The 23580-nt window shown below is 44.8% G+C and overlaps 1 protein-coding gene across 1 annotated transcript in view; it reads left to right on the top strand.

Annotated features, from left to right (window-relative positions):
* The window catches only part of LOC306702715 (plexin-A1-like), a gene marked incomplete at its 5' end in the record, with an annotated part of 201338 nt that overhangs the window by 5794 nt on the left and 171964 nt on the right, over positions 1-23580 (top strand). Inside the window, one exon of the mRNA XM_079168369.1 lies at positions 16301-16483. Within this exon, the coding sequence (XP_079024495.1) occupies positions 16301-16483 (183 nt within the window). The remainder of the gene's footprint in view (positions 1-16300; positions 16484-23580) is intronic.

The raw sequence follows: 23580 nt of genomic DNA, 5'->3' as shown, positions 1-23580 counted from the left end.
TAAGATCCATGAGTCATGACTTCTACACACTGTATGTACGTCAGGCATGTGTTGGGATCAGCTTGACTTCCTTTCTCCAGCGATGTAAGTGATTATAAATGAGCTGCTCCTTCTAACTTCAGGCCTCACTTAAGGAACAAAAATGGGGCTCAGGTGAAGCATGGAGAGTGAAACCCGAGAACAGCCTGGGGTTCATCTCGGGAAGGTTCGCCGAATGAACAGACAATTCCCTCGTCAATGTCAAAATAGGTCTTTTGTCCTTTTCTGCGAAACTTGTTGCACATTAGTTTTCGACACGCGATGTATGACGGCGAAAGAAATACACCAATTCACATTGATGAAGTTGTACTCACACAATTCTGCTTTTATTGTATACTGTAAACACTAGTGTGGAGGTGCTGTCACTACTGCTGCATTCATACGTTGTAAACCTTTGTGTCAGCTTCACTTTGGAGCACGATTATGTTCTTTTTCATTCTCTTTAACAAAACGTCCCGGTAGATCGTACACTCTGATTACTCTGGCAACAGCAGGTTTGCGTGTCCATGCGTCGTCCCGAGTCCTCCTGGGTTTGGGTGAGCCGGTTGTTGTCCCGCCGTTGACGGGGCGCGGCTCTCTCCCCGCGCATCTTCATGTCCCGCTCATTATCAGGAGGAGGCCGGTGTTGGCCTTCTGGGAGTTAAACTGAGCGGAGGGTGACCTTCGCCGGCTGCGGGCTGCCGTCCAGCTCTACAGCTCTGTGAGCAGGCCGACCCGGCAACGCTACCGCCTCGGCATGACTAATGAGACCGATTCAGACAGAGAGAAGGAGATACTATCCTCTGTGTGTGTGTGTGTGTGTTTAGGACTCATTTTATCTTTCTCTGTACACTTCACAGAGTGCTCATTGGAGTGTGTGTGTGTGTGTGTGTGTGTGTGTGTGTGTGTGTGTCCACCTTATCCTGGCCTCCAAAGAAGAAGAGGGGGGGGAACAACAGAGGAAAATGTGCTGATAATAATAATAAGAAGAGAGAGTGTGTGTGTGTGTGTGTGTTTTGTTCCTGCATTGTCTGCAGCACCACAAGGTGGATGTCAGTGGGAAAATTGGCTGCAATAACATAGTGCAAGAAGATGCTTTTTTTACTTCTCTCTCTCTCTCTCTCTCTCTCTCTCTCTCTCTCTCTTTCTCTCTGAGCATAATAGTGTTTATTAATATTTATCAGTGTTGATCACTGCTGGCCAGGATTACAGTCTATTCCTGTGGCAATTTGTATTGTGTCTTCCAGGCTGGTATGTGTGTGTGTTTGTGTGTGTGTGTCCGCTCACTGATTCATTCTCTCTCTATCTCTCTATTGTATCTTCAGTCTCATTAGCATTAGCTTGTGCCTCAGTGGATGGATCACCCACACACATAGCATCAGGCCTGCTGGGTGGGGAATATCAAGGCTCTGCTTCCATCCTTACACTTATATTTCCTTCATATTTGTCACGGGCCAAGTTGTTTGGTTTATGATGACCTTACAGTGACCTCTAGACAACCTCTCATGCCAGCTAGTATACATTTGCACACAGCATATTGAGCGGGGAAGCTATTTCAGGCATTTAGGATTCATTTTAGGATTTTACTGATTTTATTTTAGTTTATTTCAGCGATTGTTTTTGCGACTAGTTGGAGCACTTCCAGTTGGCTTGGATGAGTACGAATCATCGGTGCAAAAGATGAGCTAGTAAATAGTTGGGTCGTCCAAAAAAATAATCTTGCATCAAAAGCACAAGCCTGTGTAGATAGAAATGTAAGGAGCGTTTCGGTTCAGAGAAGTCCAATCGAAAAGCTTGAAATTCTGTTGTGTGCACCGTTGACATGGAGCTGAAGCCAAACGACTCCACTTTGTAAAAACCACCATGATACATTCAGCAGCTTAAGGCAGCCATTTTTCAGACTCTTGGCTTATTTTGGATGACGTTTGCTAAATACGGTGCAGTGCTCGGTCCCCATTGTAATGACTGAATCTCTGAACTACGTCTCACAGTAATTTGTATATGATTAAGTCAGAAATAAAGTTATACAAAGGAAAATGAGTTCTGTTACATGAATCCGTAGCATTGTTGAAGAGGTATTCATTGATTTTTGGCCAGTGGAATAAGCTGTAAATGCAACATATTATCACCTCACAAAGTGGTCATGGCGAAGCTGTTCCCAAACAGATGCCCAGTCACATCACATTACATCCAGCAGACAGGAAGTAGCATTAACATTCATTTGTAGTCGGGTCTCTGGTGGACGTTAAGTCTGCTCACTCCACTTCTAGCTCCTGGGGGAAATATCTGTCTCTTAAGCTGCTAAATGCTCCGCAGCGTACACCAGCTAGTTGCCAACGTTGTCTGTCGACTGTTTGGTGCTAGACAGGTACTTTTCTTTTTCTTTTTTCTTTTTTTTTGCTTTAAACGGCTGCCGGCTGCTTCTAGAAAACGATGCTGATGGGAGCTGACCTGCACAACCAAAGCAATATCCCAAAACAACAAACTGCACAGTTCTCTGTGAATGTGTCACCATTTGTAACTGCTTTCACATTGCAAACATAGCCATTTACCTACAAAATAAGAGGTACTTAAAGTAACTGTGAGGATTTTTTCGCTGCTTATGAAACAGGATCAATTCAACAGTGATGCCTCTGTATGATGTGCATAAGCAATCGAGACCCTAACAAGGAAGACTGGCTATTTGTACGTAGTTATTCTCAAAAAACACGACCCACAGGGACCGCCAAAATCAACACTAGATGAAAGCTCCCTGTTGTAGCTTCAACTTGGGTCTCAGAAGCCAACACGTGTCTCGGTGTGCCTTCTTTATTTACCGACGTTGTTCCTTGAAGAGCAGGTGAGAGAACCCTGAAAAACAGAGCGCGTCATCTCAGGCCACACGGAGAATTTAGTCACGAAATCAAAGTTTTTTTTGACTCGGTGGGCGACTAAGTGACTTGTAAAGATGAATTCTGTCTGGTCGGTGCCGTGATGAATACATGCAGCGGCGGGGGTGAATTGCTGTCAAATGCTGTCGAGAAGACGGCCCGTTGAGGGAAACACTTTTTGATGAGATGCAGTTTTCACTCCCGCCCCTCGAGACATTTTGATGCACGATGATGCTGCAAAATATGAGACACCTCGAGGCATTTTAATGACTTCGGCTCCAACACCTCAACATATGCTTTAGTCTTGTGATATTTTCCGCCTCGGGGCTGAGGCACGCGGCGCCCACCATGCTGTGAAATCTTCCTATATTATAGTGGATTCTCAATAGGGGAATTTCTCAGATCCAACAGGCCGGTATGAATGGTGGCTGTGAAGTAAATCTACTGCACAGTGGTGTGCATTGTTAACTCTAGCACTTGGAAATGGATTAATGGCTACTATAGGCTTACGAGAGTGTCAGCTTGTCATGGATTTGGAGCGTTTCGGAGCTTGTGGCTGCTTAGCCTTAAAGCTGTGTGATTCTGACCTGCAGTGGCCTTTTTCAACCTCAGAAACTCACCAGTAGTCCCAAAGAGATTTCAGAGGCAACGCTGAGCAGAAGCAGTGATACTGCAGCGAGTTTAACCCTCTGAACCCAAAGCAGTTTCGGGGAGATTTTTGCTCCTGTCACATTTTCATGCACTTCTATGGAAACAGCACAATTATAGCAAGAAGTAGAGAGAACTCAAAAATGTCTTTTGTGCACTACAACACGGTTACAATGCAATAAATCATAAAAAAAAAAAAAAAAACGCAAGTTGAATTTCTTTGATCATTTTATTTTACAAAAATGGCCAAACAATGGAATCTATATTTCTATTTAAAAAAAGGCAGAATGTAATGCTTTTGATAGGATCTGGTTCAAGCAAAAGGTTTATTTGGGATTAAAAATGAAACATGTAGTTAAATGTTTTTGATGAAATATCACAATTTGAAGCTTATTTTCTGTTGCTTTTTCTGACGGAAGCATTCGTCACACATGACGTGTTCAAGGACCGTTGGAAAGATGAAAATCTGAGTTATTTTTACAACTTCTGGCTACGTCAAAACAGTGTAGTTTTGGCGATTGTTAAAGAAAACATACTTTTCCATCCCGCCGGCGGGTTTTGGGGTTCAGAGGGTTTTAAGAACCGATGAATTAGATGTGCTGAAGTGATGCAACAACTCACTAAACCCAAAGCTACGCTGGTGTCCGTGTCAAATGTCATTTATGAGTCCACCAAACAATCTGCTCAGAGGGAGCAGAACTCCCTCAGCGTTCGACTCGTACCTTCTACAGCTGCTTAACCAGTGACACAAACCTGTGCTTGTCGTCTGAGACACGATCTCTGCAACACACTCGCAAACCTGCAGCATCTAACCAGTGTGTAATCATTTATTGATGGGCATTCGCGCTGCGTTTGTATGAGTTTGTGTGGGTGCATGACAGACATGAATGCATGCATGTATGTTTGCGCATTCATGTATATTTGTGTCTTTAATTATTCACGTGTGCACGTGTGAATGCAGGCGTGTTCGTAAGTGTCTCTGAAGCAGTCTGTCCCTGGCTGTGTTTGGGTTTCTCTGCTAGCTGCTCACCAGAAGCTGTGAGACGAGTTGACGCTCAAAGACGGGATTTGGCTTCACATTTTCCACAGTGTGTGGGTGTGGAAATGAGTACACACACACACACACACACACACACACACACACACACACAGAGACAAACAGATAGGGCTTGCAATACACCGGTCGGAGACCCTGACGTGGCCGAGTACGGCAGGCAGACACACAGCCGACAACCTCGCAGCTAAACTAGCTGATGCGGTGTAGACTTGACTTGTTTAATTACAAAAGTAAATCTTAATTTTGTGAGCCAGCCAGCAACAGAAGTCAGTCCCGCGCTCATAATTCCGTTAAATTGTGTTTAATAAGCCGTTGCACTCCTACATGCATGCCATATGTGTGTGTTTGGAGCATCTGTGTGTGTACTCTGGGCACATCCTCCTCTGTGTCGGTCCGTGCCCCGTCACTTTGAACACACTGTTGAGTATTTTACAGGCTCCCCATATATGTGGGTGAATCCCTGCAGCGCTCTGTTGTTATTGGATTAAAGCTGTCAGGGAAGGCTTTGGTTGAGATTATACAGATTATAGTCTGCAGTGCTCGGATGGACGGCACGCTTTAAAGAGCATCATCTGGCTGGTGTTTCACGGAGCGAGCGCGTTTTGGCGGGCGTTGCAGACGTGATGTTTGCCTACATTTGGTTCGACGTAGGCCCAAAAGTGGCAGATGTGTCGCGGCGGGCTGAGGCGGGCCAAAGCGGGGCAGAGTGCAGTAAAGAGAAGATCCGCATTCGATGTGGATGACTTTGGCCGACAGCGGTTCATTAAAATATGCACGGATCAGGCCCAGTACCGATCCTAGGATAGTCTCTGTAATATCTATCCAAACCTCTAGATCTATCTAGTCGTCTCTGTACAAACACAGACATCCAGATACAAATATAGTATTATTACTAGATATGATTGTGCTATTACTTTAAGATAGAATTACATGTAAATGATTTACTCTTTACAAGGTAGAGGCTAATACGATACAAGATGTGTTGACATGCAAATATCAGTAATTCATTAAATAGGAGGGTGGAAGACGACAACAATAGCAAATCGGTATCTGATTAAAATCCAGCTGAGGTCTGGAGCCTGAAGCTATTTACCTTTTGTACCACCTCTACTCACAGAACAGCCTGTCGTCCTCTCCGCTCCGTGTAAACAGCCGGCATCTCAGTCCAAGATTTGCCCATTTCTTTTGTCCCGTGACTGTTGGTCTCAGCCGAGTCAGTCATGGCTTCCCTGTTGTTCCTTGCAGAATTTAATGTTTTTTTACAAACTTGTATGATATCGTGATTTTGATGAAATATTAGTATTTTAAGCTTAAAAGTTTTTTAAGGAGGCGTTTGTTCAAGGATCACTGTAAATCCAACAATAGGTTCAGATTTTTACGTTTCAGGCTAAAATTAATATTGTATTTTTGGGGATATTTTATCTTTTAAAAAAACAACAACAAAAAAGCATACCTTACGCTGGTGGATATATGGAATTCTAAATTTCTAAGACAAGAGTCATTCAGCCTCACATGTCCACACGCACTACATGCATGAAGATGAAAATACACATGTACAGCAGGCACATATATTCAGAGCATCACTGCTGTCAACAAACGTGTGACTGTGCCAGAAAAGCAACACACCAGACCGGCGCTGTTTCGTGTGGCAGGCCGAGGCCATCCGGGGTGAAGCGAGCTGCTGTCCCTCTGTGGCACATTAACCTGTGTGGCCGACTGACACTGACTGCTGGAGCAGAGCCCTCTCGTCCCCACAGAGCGCTGTCTCTCTCTCTCTGGGACTCCTCTACTGTGTACATTTTGTTTTCCCGCACACCTCCGTGAAACTGTGACCCAGAAAGATTTCCCACCGGGATTCAGTCATCACAAACGCACGGACTGGCAGGGATTTCAAATCCGCTCCGCCTTGTTGTTTTTTTGTTGTTGTTGGGGGGGTTTTTTTCAGTTCACCAGTGTGGCACTAAAAGCGATCGGCTCGCATTCACCATCCAGCCTCCTCGTTTAAACTCCTCAATTAAACCAATTATCCCAAAAGAGCGTTTCAAGGTGTTTTTAAAGTATATTGAGTGTGACCAATATTGGAGCTGATGAGGCCTCCCGCATGCACAGAGCCCTGTGTTGAATAATGGAGGAAGGAAAAAGGGAAACGCTTCAGACAGGAAGTGAGACAACCGAGGAGTAGCGTGATTATTGCCAGGCCTGGGCAGATATTTTTATATTTTATTTTTTTTACTTGCATGTGTTGTGCAGCTGCAGATAGTCAGGTGACTAAAGAACAGAGGAAGCAGTGAGAATTTATTTTCTTTTTTAAATTGTGGGACTGAAACACAGACCTGACTTTCCACTGGTTTTGCGATCACTAAATATTTTCACACACATGTTCACACTTCGAGGTCAGTCAAGTTTTGCACTTTTTTTATTTCAAATGTTTCAGCTCCTCGCATTGGCACATCTGTTTTCAAACAAGGAAGGGGTGGTGGTGGTGGTGGGGGGGGTTAAGGAAGTGGAGAAAAAGAAAGAGATAAAGGAAAGGAATGAGAGAAAAGAACGAAGGAATCCAAGAATGAGAGAGAGAGAAGTAGAGAATGATGGAACCAACGGAGCAAGAAGTCTGTGTGGAATGAATCTAGCTTAGAAATACAAACGCTGATCTCTTGGCATCCCAACTATTCCTCTGTTCCTCTCTCTCTCTCTCTCTCTCTCTCTCTCTCTCTGCCCCCCCCCTCTCTCTCTCTCTCTCTCTCTCTCTCTCTCTGTCCCTCTCTCGCCTGCAGCCTCTTCGTTCCACCAGAGCACATCTCCTTGCTGCCAGGCTCTCCTTCCATCTCCAATTTAACGCTCCTCATTTCACCCGAGCCAAAACAACAGATGCAGAAATGTCAAAGGGCCTTCCCTTCACTCATGAACTTGCAGAAAAGTTAAAAAAAAAACATTTACCAAAAGATAGAAAGCATCCGGTCAATGATGGCTTGTTCTGTGTGCAAAAATCTGAAGCCGTCAGTTCCTTCTCATGTTAGTGATCGAGAAACCAAGTAGTGCCGAGTGGTTTCAGTAAAAGCAGGGATGCCAGTTCCACCAAGAAGGTCAGATGTTCCGACGGTGTGAAGGAAACACTCGCCTGAACGGGATTTGGAGGCTTTTTGTAGATAATTTGCCAGATAAGGAAACGAAATATATATATTTTTCCCACTTGTTTTTAGATTCTTTGCAATGGTTAAAACAATAATGTCATATTAATTCCAACAGTATTATTACTAACAGTAATGTACCAAACCTACCAACCTACTAAACAGAAAAACACTACTTTTGGGGAAATTTTGTGAAACTTAATTATGTATGAGTTTTCTCCTGTTCCGTTCAGTGTTTCCTCGAGGGATCGTTGAATGAATTCAAACATTTGCAAAGCAGATTTTTTGAATATTTAACAAATCAGCATATTTAACCTTCGCAAGCAAATCATCTTCCAAAGGAAAACCTGCAATGCTGCGGTTAAAGCTGCAGTCGGTAACTTTTAGGAAAAACAAACTTTGCTCGATTTTCTTCACCACGCCCGAAGAAAAACAACCAATCAGGATTGACTGATTGTGTCAATCAAACTGTGGAACTAGAGAATGAGAAAGTATTTAACCCGGCTGCCATGTTGAAAACAGTCGAGACAAAACCAAGTCCAAGCACCGCCCACCAGAGAAGCAGTCCATTTAAATACTTTGCTTAAAACATTTGAGGCGAGAAAGTAACACAATCTTTATTCTTAATTGATCAGCTCCGCTTACTTTGACAGCTTGATCGGAATCCACGAGCAGTGATTGAGAGACTCCTCGCCTCTGATTGGTTGTTTTCCTTCAGGCACGGTAGAATCTTGCAAACGCAATAAGGAGCACTTAAAGGAGACAGATTATCTGTCTCATGTACTACTGTCAGGACAGAGTGACGGTTTGAGCAAAATAGGATAATATGTTATTTATGCTGCTTTAATGTGTAGAAAGTATAAATGAATCACTCCAGGAGCCCTGCAATCGTCTCCTTTCTTGTCTTTACCGGCTTTTTACCGCCACCAGTAGATCAGCTTCACACTGGTGGAATGTGTTTGTGTTGCATCGCCTTCATACTCGCTTGCGTTTGTGGTCTTGTGCGGATGCTACTCAAAGCACAAGATGCAAAGAAAATGGTTTGCATGGTTACATACCGCCACCGAAAACCCTCCACAGGGTACCTTTAAACGAAGAGAACAGATAAACCATGTGTCACTTGTTATGATTGGCCCGCTGCTCCGTTACAGGTCTTGTGCGTTAACAACAGTACACTCCAATCAAACACAATCAAGACGCAGCAACGGATATTCAAGCTGCTTTTTTAAATAATATTAGTCACAAAGGCTAAATGGGACAAATTACGTCCTTTTGCATCTTGTGCTTGTCCTGCTCTAACAGCTACTCGACCAACTGCGGTGATAGAGGGTGGGCACTGTGTGTCTGTGTGCGAGTGACAGCATGTGTGTGTGGGTGTGAGATGCAGATGCCCGTAGTTCTGTTGCCATTAGAGCAGACTGCACTGCCAGATGTCTGCACAAAGTCCACTCTGTGTGTGTGTGTGTGTGTGTGCGTGTGTGTGTGTGTGTGTGTGTGGATGTATCTTACAGCGGCTGTACACTTTCCCCACTACACACACACACACGCTGTCTCACCCACAGACACACAAATGCACATTGAACAACAATGGAATGTGTGTGCAAGGACACTTGTGTGTGTGTGTGTGTGTGTGTGTTTTTAGTTAAGCAGGTCAAAGCTTCAAGTGTCCCAGTCTGTTAGACAGATGTTTAAGATCCCTGTTGGAGACCCTCCTCTGTCTCTCACACACACACACACACACACACACACACACACACACACACACCGTCTTTCATATCCACTGACAAACAAACATGCACACTCATTAACAACCAATTAGAGAGCAGATATTGGCTCACTGGGGGAAACTAAAGGCCAACCGGCGCTGTTCTCCGCTTCCAACGCCAAGTCACAACAAATTCCTGGATGCAGGCCAGGACAGTGTGTGTGTGTGTGTGTGTGTGTGTGTGTGTGTGCGTATACATGTGCAGTGTGTTTATATGTGCGTTGTTGACTTCTTCTTCCCAAGTTCTTCTTCCCAGTCCAATCTCATCTTCATTCTTTATTAACAAACGACACACACAGACACACACACACACACACACACACACACACACACACACACACACACACACACACACACACACACACCTACACACACACAAAGCCTCAAATAATGAAATGCAGTTTTCCACTCTGCAAGTCTTGTTGTTCGTTGCATCAGCCGTCTCAGTAGTACGACTCTCACACGCTTCAACATTATCTTTCTCACGGGGGAACGTGGCACAAGCTAAGTTTAACACACACACACACACACACACACACACACACACACACACACACACACACACACACACACACACACACGCTCTCCGTGGGATTGTAGCAGTGTGTTTGTGCCGGTATCGGATGAGAAGATTCTTGAGACATTTGGCTCTCTGGAGAGCATGTTGACAACTTGTCTGTCGCTCTCCCCTCTCTGTTTACCTCCATCACAGTCTCTCCTCTTTGCGACGCTGTTTCACATCGACGCGGACAAACGAAGATTTGAAAATAATGAAGACGCTGACAATTTAAGGTGATCAGACGGATGTAGACGCTTTTGTTCGTAATAAACTGCGCTGCAGTGAACTGAAGAAGAGAAGAGTCGCACACACACTAAAGGGAACAGTGGTTATTATGGCTTATGATGGCTTTTAGATTCCAGAATAAAAGTCTTCACCGATCCAGACTAATGGAAATATTACCCGGTCCTGATTTGCATAAAAATAATATTCATAAACGAAAGTCTAGTAGATAAATGACTTGATAAATGGCCTTAACCTGGGGAGGCCTAACTACGGCCCGCCGACCCATTTAAAATGGCGTGAGCATCAGCCACCTCGGGAATGTCCCTGTTTGCACGTCCTAATTTAAACACTAGATGTCGACTGAATTTAGTGAAAGTATCTCTGCCTCACAAACCAACATGTTACCATTTCTGCCCGTTCTGTTTGTTACATCTTGACACTGGACTGACAGATTTACATCTTGTGTTCACGTTTGCATCGTAACCTTTTAAGTGGGCCCCAAGGTCATGAACACAAACCAAATATTTGGCCATTTCTGCCTGTTTTACCTTAAATTATTTACATATTTACACATTATATGATATTTTAAGTGGGCACAAAATCCATGCAGTGTTTGTAGTGTTGTGTATTAACTGGACTCTAGGAGCAGCAGATACAGAGATATTTTGTAGGAATAATGTTGCACAGTTATTTAGAAAGAAAAGGAATCTTCTATGAGGTTTTGTGGTCTATAAATTCAGATTTTCTTGACATTTAACTGGTTGAAGACTAATCATTTACTATTGTTTGCTCCCGTGTTGGCCCACAATCCACAGAGTTTAACCACCCCTTGCTTTAATAATGAATAGAAAGCACTTAAGTTTTCTTTCTACTTCTTGCTCACGACAGAAAGAATGCTTTGATTTTGTTTTTCACCCCAAAGCTCCCAATCTCCATCTTTCTAAAACAACACTTTTCTCCTGCGATGATTACGAAACATCATGTGGTCACATGTAAAACATACACATAGATACATTACACATAGAATACATTACCACTGCTGCCGTGTTAATGTTGGTAACGTGTTCATCCTGGTGCCACATCTCGTGAAACCACAGTACGGTCTCGTCAGCTCTCACGCCGAACTCAAACCCTCTCCGTCTCTCGCTCTCTCGCTCTCTTCCTCGATCGAGGCTCATTAGCGACGACAACAGCGCTGTTGACCTCTTAGCCTCCCCCTTTGTCTCTCCTCCCTATCTCCCCTCTTTTTTTCCTCCTCTTCTCTCTCCCCATCTCCTCTCCTTTCTCTTCATCTCACTTGCCCCACTCTCTCCCTCATCGCCCCATCATCATTCACCCAGCAAGAGTTTGGCAGGGGTCTACGTGTGTGTGTGTGTGTGTGTGTGTGTGTGTGTGTGTGTGTCGCCAGGGGCCAGCCTGCGCCCGTGTATAGCAGAGGTCTTCGGCAAGGACAACACAGGGGACTCTGTCCTTGTCTAACCCCCTGAAAATAGCACAACGGTGTGTGTGTGTGTGTGTGATGTGTAAAGCTATGTTCAGTGTCCTCAGTATGAGCAATAGCTTGTAATAATAATAGCGCGGTCAGAGGTCCAGCAGGGCCAACAGGAACAAGCTATGCAGAGCTTATGAAAGCCCAATAAAAGCCTCCTGCTGGTCACCTTATGTTAGAGACACAGTAAAGGATTATTACAGGGATCCACACCTGACACAGTGTCACCATTCATCTGACGACTCAGCCACAGCCCTTTAATGTGATAAATCCAGCACAAATATGGACGACGGCACTGTCCTTCAAGTGCACATTGACGTGAAACCTCAGTGGCAGAAAGTAGAAGCAGTTTAAAGGGAGTCATGCAGCGGATGATGGAAGCACGAAGGCCCTGATCATATTACATTCATGGTTTTTAACGATGGGACATCTAAAGTTTTTCTTCTTTTGTTAAACAAAATAATTGCTTAAATTACAGTGTCAAACAAACTATTATTTTCTGGTTTTGTAAAAAAAGGGTACAGAGTCACAGGTCAGGTAAAAGTACCATATTAATAATCCTGTTTAGTTCAGGAGTGGTTTGGGAACATTTCCCCCTTAAAGCTAGGGTGGCTAACGTGTTGTTAGGATTCTTCTTTTCTTCGAGGGAGGCCTAAAGAGACGGGCTCTCAGATTTTGTTGCTAGATTTAGAGACTTTTGGAGCTAGCAACTTTAATTGAAATAAAAAAGTAACCTGTTTGTAGTCTGAACACCAGAATAACCCGAGGGTGATCAATTGAGGAAATGGGTTTTTTTAGTTGTTGTTTTTTTTGGGCTCTCCAGTCAGCGCCCCGTGGATGCGTTGCAGCAGAGGAATGAGTGACGGAGCAGGCAGGCTGTAGGAACTACATGTCTACAAGGCACACAACAGCTAGCAGATGTCCGGTCTGTGTGAGGCCACATTTGTCTGCAGTGAAAAGGAAAAAAAACAACACACGTCGACTGAACGCTCCGCTGTGCGTCAATGTGAGCTGTTGACTCTACGGTAATGATGCAAGTCAGGGCTAAACATAACAAACCATTAGCGTCCCCAGCATGCCGGCGATCTCGCTTCTGTGCTCCACAGACACTGGGAATGCAGATTAGTTGCCGAGTGCGAGGCGCCGACATTAAATGAATCCCGGCTCAATGATGTAATTATGAGCCACTGTAATAAACGGGTTCCTTCAAACTTCTGATTTGGACACAAAGCCGTGTTTTATTTAGAGGCGTGAAATGGACGTGGTCTTCATACAGATAGGTGCTGATATTCAGTGCTTTTGCTTTTGACCGTCATGTCTTCTTCTTTTTTCCGCCCTATCGTTTATCCTCAGCTTGATGGAAAAGACATCTGCAACATGCATTTAGTTATCACAATCATGTGACCTGTACATGTTTGAAGCCCGGGAACATCATCATCGTAGCGCTCTGAAAGGAAGGAAAGATGGTCTCACAGAGCTGCAGGCATGTGAAAGCAGAAAAAAAGAAAAAAGGAAGATAAATCCCTTTGGGACGGACGTGATTTCCCACCGGCCGTTCCCAGTGAACTTTGAAAGAAAAACAAGAAGAAGAAGACGTGAGAAATATGTGGAGACAGAGAAGAGAAAGAAGAGCAGGATTAGCAGGAGGAGGCTGGAAGGAAAAGAAGAGACACAGAGACAGGAAACGAGGGGAAGGAGTGAATGGAGGTCTGGCTCTGCTCTGTCTTTATCAGAGGAAACAAGGGGACCCAAGGCCAGGCTTCATACGTCCACCTCTCCCTCTTCCCCCTCTCCCTCTCTTGCTTTTCTACATTTTTTTCTCTCCCTTTTGTCCTCCTTTCTTCTTCTCAAATTACTCGCAAAAACTGTTCCAAAATGTAAAACATGTTTACGCAAATGACACAAAAAGCCAACGCGTTAGGTGTGTGCGTGTCTCTCTCCCCCTCACGTTGTGTCTTTGTCCTTAGACGCTAAAGTTTGCTGGGGTGTCTGGCTGCCTTTTGAAAGTCTGAGTAGAAGTGAGACAATGTTCACCAAAGACCTTATTTTTCTCACACACACACACAAACACTCACACACACACACACACACACACAAACACTCACACACACACACACACACACACACACACACACACACACACACACACACACACACACACACACACACACACACTTAAGTGTGCAAACACACTCGCTCCCCTGACAGCGTTGCTGTTTGGGAGGGACGGGGGTGATTGATTAGTCTCTATGGAGACGATACGTTTTCTAATGAACAAGGGAAAGCTTGCATGCTAATTTGTGTTTCGTGGAAAGGCTGGAGTGTGCCCGTTTGTGTGTGTGTGTGTGTGTGTGTGCATTAGATTTGTTCCAGTGAACGTTAATATATAATTTATTTTTTTTTGCCATCCACCTTTTCTATTTGTGCCTTTATAAAAAGTATTTCTGAGCGGCTGAGGCTGGCTGTACTCACTGTAACATGAAAGAAAAGTGCGATGAAAATAGACTTTGACTTGGTGATTAAATGGTGTCGTACACGAGGCGTGTGACCTCAACGTTCACTGAAGAGACTAAAACAAGAGAGACTGTAGCCTTCCTCAAACGAATACATGAAAGATCCATAAATTCCACAGATCATGCTCTCTAAATGGTCTTCAGTTGTTTGAGGTTTGACTGACGCTCTCTAACTACGTCGTCTCGTCCTGCGTCTCCTACGATGGATGACTATAGGGGTCACCCCGACTAAGAATAAGGGCCATGTGTTTTCATACCGTCACAGCTGGCAGATGTTTTGTCTTTCTTCCATCAGTGTGCAGTAAATATATGGAGGAGAAGTGAATCATTTTAGTGCAGGGCCATTTTACTTCACCCTCTTATGTCCAAGGATCTCACAACATCTGGTTAAAAAGGTCAGCCGACAAATGTTTGTTGTGTGTGTGTGTGTGTGTGTGTGTGTGTGTGTGTGTGTTTGTGTGTATAGATGCGGCGCTGTCCAGAGTACTGAAACAGAGCAACAGAGACGGTTTCTTAGCCTGATTACTTTTCGTTGTTGTAGATAGAACTTCTGGTCCTAATTCCATTTTCCTCCCGCTTCATTGTGTCAATCAGGAGACAGGAGAGAGACAAGAGGGAAGTGAAGGAAGAGAGAGAGAGAGAGAGAGAGAGAGAGAGAGAGAGATGCGCTCTGATAGTGCTACATTCGTTTGCGAGTGCTCTGATTAATAAACTCATTCTTTGATTTTGAAACGGTAGCCTTCTGTTGCTGTGTCAGCCAAGATGTTCTTAGGCTACATGGTTTTATTACCGTTTTTTGTACTGAAATAGGCTATACATCATCATTTTTTGGGAGAAACCAAGCAATTCTATGTCAAATCCGATTTGCAGCACTCCCAAATAACCAGAATTGAAGGATCCTTTGTCTCATAGCCACATCCCTCCACTGCGACGTTTGGACACAGAGATTGTCAGTCAGATGAGGCTCAGTTCACTGGAGCTTCATCAGCTGTCCACATAACAGCAGTGGACGGAAAAGTCCCTTTTGCGTTTTTCTGGAAATTCAGTTTAAAATTGCACAGAAACTTGGCTTGTACATATGCACACATGTTCTTTAGTGTGTGTGTGTGTGTGTGTACATCTGCACAATCTCCTTTCAGAGTTGTGTATATGGTTCTCTGTATGCTCGTGTGTGTGTGAAGTCGCCGCGGTAATTTAGATGCAGTCGATGATCTGTGTCACACACGTCTACGTCCGCATACCTCCTGATGCGAACGCAGCTATCGCATGCTTTTAATGACATGCCTACCCCCCCCCCCCACACACACACACACACGCGCATAAATCAAATGTGACATATCAACATATCAGCGTGGTGATGTGCCTGTACCAGACACTTTGATTATGATATGCTAATCTGACCTATAATTTACTTCCTGTCATGTCTCTGTCATCTCCTCCAGTGTCCTGCCCCCCCCCCCCCCCCTTGTCTTTACTCCTGCTCCGTTTGATTTACTCGCTGTATTGGCTCGTCTCTTATTAGAAACTACATTGCCAAAGCTGTATACAAAGGAATCAATATTAAAAACATTAGCAAGCAACTGTTCATCCATTCAAACCATGCTGAGCTGCTTAATTGCTTGGTTTGACATCATGTACTATGAAATAATCAAAGGCTGGAATGGAGGGGAAGCCATTAATCACAGGAGCTAGAACTGTGTACTGGTTGGATTGTGCTGTTTGAATGAAGGACAAACATCACTGTGTCCCCTTTTCTGTCAGTGTGCTTTTCAATAAAAGTTGTTTTTTTTGTTTAAAGGGGAGGAAACTGAAATTAATTTTTCCAGCGACGCCCATTAATTTTGCTTCCACTTCTCAGTAAATCTGCAGCGGCTTGGCTTCGCTCCAGCACTATAAAACGTTGAAAGCCTCCTCCTCCTTTAACAATTAATGTCAATTCAAATGAGAAACAGGAATTTTTTTTAAAGTGTTAATGCTTGAGCTAATGGCCGTCTCTTCCTCTGTCCCCCCCCCCACCCCCCCGTGCAGCCGCTGCAGATCGACGACAACTTCTGCGGCCAGGACTTCAACCAGCCTCTCGGGGGCACCACCGCCATCGAGGGCATCCCGCTCTACGTGGACAAAGACGACGGCATGACCTCCGTGGCGGCCTACGACTACCGCGGGCACACCGTGGCGTTCACTGGCACCCGCGGCGGACGCATGAAGAAGGTAGGCGTGTGTGTGTGTGTGTGTGTGTGTGTGTGTGTGTGTGTGTGTGTGTTCCCATTGCTCTTTAGAGTAGAAGCAGTATTGCCGTTTTGGTGTGAAACCCTTGAAACTCCATTTTTGATGAGTCATGGGTGTATTAACTTGGCGTAAAGGATTAGAAGCTCTTCAAACAGACCAAATTCAATAAACATTCAATCCTGTTTGGCCCAGAAACTCTTTTCCAAACCCGCAGGATGTAGAGGATATCATAGTCCGCTCTGAGAGTTGTTTTTGTCATGTATGTTCTGGCATTTCCCGCTCGTTGTGAACAATACATTACAGTAATAACCGACATAAAACGAACAAAGTGTGACTAAAATGGGGATTCAAATGCTCCTGCCAGAGTAGAGAGATTGTGTGTGTGTGTGTGTGTTTGTGTGTGTGTGTGCATGTGTTTGTGTGTGTGTGTGCGTGTGTACAATGCTCTACAGAAAACCACTTTCACTCTGAAGCAATTTTGTGTCATTTCATGATGTATTTTCAATGGTCATTGGTTTTGACATTGCTGACAAATGGTTTTGTCATCAAATCTCATTGCAGACATCAGCTATATATATATAGACACACACACACACACACACACATATATTTTTCTAAACATACCAAACAACACACATATATGTTTGAAGGGGAAGAAAATAAAGGCAGCAGCTCTGGAGAGATGCACGTTTTCTACCACGGAGCGAGGCAGTGGGTGGGTGCGTGTGTGCGTGTGTGTGTGCGTGTGTGTGTGTGTGTGTGTGTGTGCGTGTGTAGAGCTGCTGCTGTTTGACAAACCCGAGCTGTGTGTTTTTTTTATCTTGCCGAGTGTTTGGTGGTCTTGCTAAATCCCAGGGTGTGTATCTGAGTGGCCTCAAGGTGGGTGAGGATGATTTCCTGTTTGTCCCCAGAGGTGAAGTAGATCTGTGTGTTTGTTTGCGCGCTCATGCTTGCAATGGTGGCCTTCGAAATCTCTTCTCAATCACAGGCAAGCGGTAATTTCCACTATGTTCAGTGTACACGCAGCATGCAGTCTTTTGTGTGTGTGTGTGTGTGTGTGTGTGTGTGTGTGCGCGCCAGTGGGTTCACAGTATGTGCGTGTGTGTGTGTACCCATGCTGAGTAGACCGCAGGGTGTGTGTGCCAATCAGCCGCTCCTTCATCTGAGATGCGACTGAGTTTTTTTGTTCTCTTTTTATCCTTTGCAGGACATCTCCATACGTGTGTCACCAATACTCTGGAGACTGAATTAAAAAAAAGTCACCCGAGGATAAAAATAATTGCATAAATACATACGTAATACAAAATAAAAAAAGATAGGAAGTTACATCCACATTTCACTGTCAGCTTCATTTGAAATTGAAAGTTTTAAAGACTATTTTAGGAACGCTTTCAAGTCAACGATCATTTTGTAAGTGCTTGTCTCTTGGTTTGGAAGTGTTTGTGTTTACATCGTGCCGTCTGCCACATTCTGTTCAAGCCGAAATACGTTTGGAATATTCAGCTGCTACACTTTTTCGTACCAGTTTGACAGCTTAAGCGTTAGGCCCCTGTGTTTCCGAAGCCGGAGGAACGTCTGCCGCAGTAATGCTGCTGTCAACTTCTTTTATATAGGCTATGATAATGTGCAAGCTCGCACAGACACGCACACACGCACACGCACGCAAACGCACACACATATGCCTCCTTACACGGCTTCCTGTCTCTGGTGTTTTGCTACGTCGACTGAAACCTGGCCCGCTAGTCCTTGTGCCTGACCCCTGTTCTGCGTGTGTGTGTGTGTGTGCAGACGGATGATTTGTGCAGGCTTTGTTGAGCGTGTGGGGGGGGTCAGCAGATCCTGGATGATACCCCGCTGATCGGAATCCCATTTCCCCTCAGCCGGCATGCCTTCCTGTGCTCCGGGGACGGTGGGGAGGAAGGTGAACGCGGAGGATGGAGGCCGCCGGTGTCCGGGGCGCAGATCAATGCAGATGCTGCAGTGTACGGGCAGGGGAAACTGCGGGACAGGACACCAATAACAATAAATCAGCACAATTACACCGTTCACGAGGCGTTTACATCCGCCGGTGCCTGGTTAAGTCTTTCCTCTGACACAGGATGCAATTCGTTTTTGCCTTTTAAATGAGGTCTTTTCCAACTAAATTGGACAGCAACTCTTAAATGACTGAACTGGATTGCTACCAAAACAGAATTTTTGAGGGAGGCAAGAGGGAGGGGAGCTGGGATTAGAGAGACGCAGAGAGCGAGGCAGATGGGATGAGAGACGGTTCCGGGCTGTGTGGTTTTTATTGCTATTCATTGGGAGTTAAACTGTGCTCCTTGGCCCTAATGAAATGTAAAGCTGCAGCGCGCTGGTGTCTGCACACACGCGCGTGCGCTGACGCTCATTAGAAATCCCACAATGTGACTGCTGCTGAGTGAGCGCCAACCTGCGTGGACCCGTCTCGGCCGCCAGACTCTCCGTATCGATTGATCTATGAATATATAATCGTTAGTGTAAATCTTAAACCCAGGCAGTCCATTGGATAAGTGATGGGGTCTTCGTCTGGGCATGTGGGTGAGACAGAGAGAGAGAGCTGTGACGTATGCCAGGCTGCTGCTTTACATCAGCATGACTAATCAGAATGCCTTGACTGACATGTATGTGCTAAATACCCTCCTAATGTCTCCATTACTGTTGGGTTTGTGTCTTTTCTTTCTGTGCAGGTTTTGACTGTGCGTGTAAGGACTAACACTGTTGTACGAAGTCGCTCTTATAGACTGCATTTCTGACTTTGGGGTAAACACCAAATCAGCATTCATTTAACAGGCTTTATTGGTTTAACGCGGCACAGCGGAGAACAGCTGATTGAGAGCCCCGTGTCAAAATACAGGCTAATTTTGTGATTTAATTGTGCAGGATGGTCTTTGTTAGGAGAAGGTCGCCATTACATTGTGTGACTAGTCTTAAGAAAGACGCAGACCATTGACCGAATGCCGACGCTGCGTTCAAACTGATCTGGATGCTGATCTGATCTGGATTACTGTTGGGTTTGTGTCTTTTCTTTCTGTGCAGGTTTTGACTGTGCGTGTAAGGACTAACACTGTTGTACGAAGTCGCTCTTATAGACTGCATTTCTGACTTTGGGGTAAACACCAAATCAGCATTCATTTAACAGGCTTTATTGGTTTAACGCGGCACAGCGGAGAACAGCTGATTGAGAGCCCCGTGTCAAAATACAGGCTAATTTTGTGATTTAATTGTGCAGGATGGTCTTTGTTAGGAGAAGGTCGCCATTACATTGTGTGACTAGTCTTAAGAAAGACGCAGACCATTGACCGAATGCCGACGCTGCGTTCAAACTGATCTGGATGCAACATTTAGGATCTTATGGTGTAGATTATACGACGTGAGATGAAGGACACGTGGCAGGACGTGGATCCATGATGTGAGTAGAGCTGGAGGAATTAATGGAGGAATCGGTCGCTTCGATTTCAGTTTGGGACTTTTGAATAGACAAGAAGAATGTTTCACATTTTAAATGACCAAACAGTTCATTTAGAAATAAATAAACAGATTGACAGCTACCCTGATAAATCTCAGCAAGTACTGCAGTGGATGCCGTACATGATGATCTCTAGGGAGTTGAGATATAATGCTCCTTTCAAATGGGACTTATTTTCTGCATCAGCAGTCAAGAGCACACTGTTCTTTGCATTTTAGTGGTTTAAAGAGAGACAAAAAACTCTTTATTGAACAGGGGCCACTGCAGTGACATGTAACGGTCACGGGCTAATGCTAAAACATAGTCATCATGTCATCAGGAGTCATCATGTGCTGAGCGTGAAAGCTCTTTTGTCTCGACGTTAGAAACAGAAATAAAAAGCGATCTTAAAGGGGCCAGCGTGTAGGAGTTAGTGGCATCTGGTGGTGTAAGTGAACTGTGGTCGCTGAGGAGAAGATGCAATCAGCCCTGTGAAGAGCCAGTGTTTGGTTTGTCCATTCTGGGCTACTGTAGAAACATGGCAGCCAGCTCCGTGAGTAGATATAAACGGCTTATTCTAACGCAGCGAAAACATCAAGGGGGCCAAGAAAACATTTTCTGCCGATAGATCCCCCTGAAATGCTCCACACTGGACGTTTGACTCGAGCTCCATTTGTTTGCACTTTTGATAATCAGATCCAGTTGAGAGCTCTGGAAAAAGCTAAAAGTATTGTTATTGTTGCAAATGATTATACAGCACTTTGTGCGGTATCTTAAAGTTGGCTAACATGAGCTAACAATAGCCTTAATGAGCTACAAGTCATACCAGAGGCCGCAAACCCCTTGAGTGCATCGCTATGGGGAAGGCTTCGTCAATTGCTGGATGTAGAGTGAAGAATCAAAGAAACAAAAGCTACTGAAGGCTTAAAGACATGCTAGAATGTATGACGCAAGACTCAGGGTTGCAAGATGAAAGACGTCAGACGGAGGGTGTCTAAGGTTAGATGAAGGATGTACACTAGGATGTAGGACATACGAGATGCAGTATGGGTATTTGGTGTAGGGAACAGTTACAGCCTTGTCACACAGAACGGGCCTCCTCTCTCCTAGTGAAAAGTCTAATGGCTGCCAGCCAGCAGCAGCATACGTCTGCATTATATACTGTTGTTCTTTGCTCAGCGCTTCAAAGTCGAACATCTTTCTTTTAAAAAACTCACAGTGCATCACTTTGTAGGGAGACACGGGAGTAGGTGGCGGACCAATAGCTCTTAACAGCATGAAATGGCAGCACGAGCTGCCTTCTGTGCCGTTTGCCAGAAACATCCTTAAAAAAAACAAAAACCTCCTCAGATCTCTGTAAAAACCTGGAAATCCTTTCATTCCTCTCATTCCGTCGTGTCTTTTGTCTACCTGGAGAGAACAAGGCGCTCTCACCACATCAGGCGAGATGAAAAGGAACTCTCAACAGCCTCAAGTATTTCCACATACACGAGACAAAAAGACGCAAGCAATGAAGTCAGAGCGAGTGAGAGGAGGGGGGGAGGAGTTACTCAGTAGTGTATAGGTATGTGTGTGTGTGTGTGTGGTGGGGAGAGGGGGGGTTTCATGTCATTTCATCATTTCCCTGCGAGCAGCAAATCCAATTACTTTTCCTTCTCTATCTCGGATAATGGTCTGAGTGACAGGACCGATTTGGTGGGGCGCTCCCACGCCAACCGGGTTGATTGACAGAGCGCTGGCACTTCACCGCCGTGAGACACGGAGACAAGTGAGGGACCGGTTAGACTTCGGGGCACCTCGGAGCCAGCAAGGTGGACCAGAAGTTCACCGGCCCCCCCGCTCCTTCGATCGCTCGGCCGTCCCACTCAGAGATGATCTGATTTGCCTTTTTTCTTTTGGCAAGTTGCCTGTTGTGTTCTCCTCAGTTTCTGTGTGACCGCAGCGACGTATACACTACCCAGCATTCTGTGAATCTTTTACGCAGTATATCTAACAGTATGGCACCAGCAAATACCAACTTCACATCAAACAGCACCTACTTGCGTCCTCTCATAACAGTTTGCATATATCAGTACGTTAACTCAGGTTCTCTACTAAAGAACTTTGAGATGCTTGGACTTTCCTAAGTATTTCCTCTTTGCTTAAAGGGCCAGTGTGTAGCAATGTATGGATCTATTAGCAGAATTGGAATCTAATGTTCATAGTTTTTATTAGTGCTTAATCACCGCCACCGCCATGTTTCTACGGTAGCCCAGAACAGACAAACCGAACACTTGCTCTAGAGAGGGCCTTTTGCATCTTAACGTTACCTGAAGGCCACCGTAGTTTTCTGACAAGCTCGTGAAACGGTGGTAACTCGAGGAAAACTGCGCTACCGTCGCTTCTAAAATAGCGTTATTGTTATGGCGTCTGAGCGAGGTTAATGGCGTTACCACGGTTTTGCAATTGGCACTTCTATTAAAATGTGCGACCACACTGCTCGATGCCTCAAATCCTACACGCTGTCTTTTCAAGTACGCTGCTTTATACTTCTACTCCACTGTATTTTATTTGAATGACTTTTAAAGGCAAGAGGAATATTTTATGGAAAGAGCAGTGATTTGAGAAACGTCTGTTAAGTCAATAGAATTTGTAAAGCCTGTAAATCAAGTGTATCCAGCACTGCGGTTGGGAACCAATAGTCTGAGCAGTGTGCTTTGCAGGATACCGGCTCTGCCGATCCCAGTGTCCTGCGAATGAGAGTGCCTTGGATCTCTTCCTAGAGGTTTAGATGGCCGTGCATGCAGTGGCTCTTCAAGCTTCGCAGTAAAACTAGCTGTCAGTATGATTAAGCCTAATCAGGAAACATGGGATGGGAGGTAATTTAGCATGTGAATGCTAATTAGCACTAGCATTTAGACTGGCAGACGATGATTGAAGCAGCGCATCGGCTGCTCAGCCTGGTTAAATGGCAAAAACACCAGGCTGGTGGAGATGATTGATAATCTCGGATTGGGCTGCTGTCCCTGGCCCTGTCTGTGTGTGTCTGTGTGTGTGTGTGTGTGTGTGTGTGTGTGTGTGTGTGTGTGTGTGTGTGTGTGTGTGTGTGTGTGTAGGTGTGTGTGTGTGTGTGTGTGTGTGTGTGTGTGTGTGTGTGTGTGCGGACTACAGCTCCTCTTCTCTCCAATGCAAACTCATAATGAGCAGATGAGCGCAACACCTGAGCACACTATAATTCCATCTTTATCCCATTAAGTAGAAGTTAGTTGAATAATGTCCTATCAGTTTTTCGGAAAACACACCAGACTTTTGTGAAGCCTGGTGTGTGTGTGTGTGTGTGTGTGTGTGTGTGTGTGTGTGTGTGTGTGTGTGTGTGTGTGTGTTTGTGGCGTCATTCATGCCTGGAGCTTCTTCCCTGAGTGTGAGTGAGTTTCTGAACCTGTAGTGTGGCATGCACACTGGTTGCATGTGCTGTGTGTACTTACAATTATGTGGAAATGTATTTATCAATGTGTCAGCGGTTATCCCCTTTAAATTTAAGTGTGTGTGTATGTGTGTGTGTGTGTGTGTGTGTGTGTGTCGCCGTTGTGAGAGGACTAGTGTGTAAATCTCGCAGAGATAATATTACCGCTAT

The sequence above is a fragment of the Pholis gunnellus genome (genome assembly GCF_910591455.1).
Source record: "Pholis gunnellus genome assembly, chromosome: 2".
In the NCBI taxonomy this organism is placed as follows: Eukaryota; Metazoa; Chordata; class Actinopteri; order Perciformes; family Pholidae; genus Pholis; species Pholis gunnellus.
This window is presented reverse-complemented; position numbering and strand designations above follow the sequence as displayed.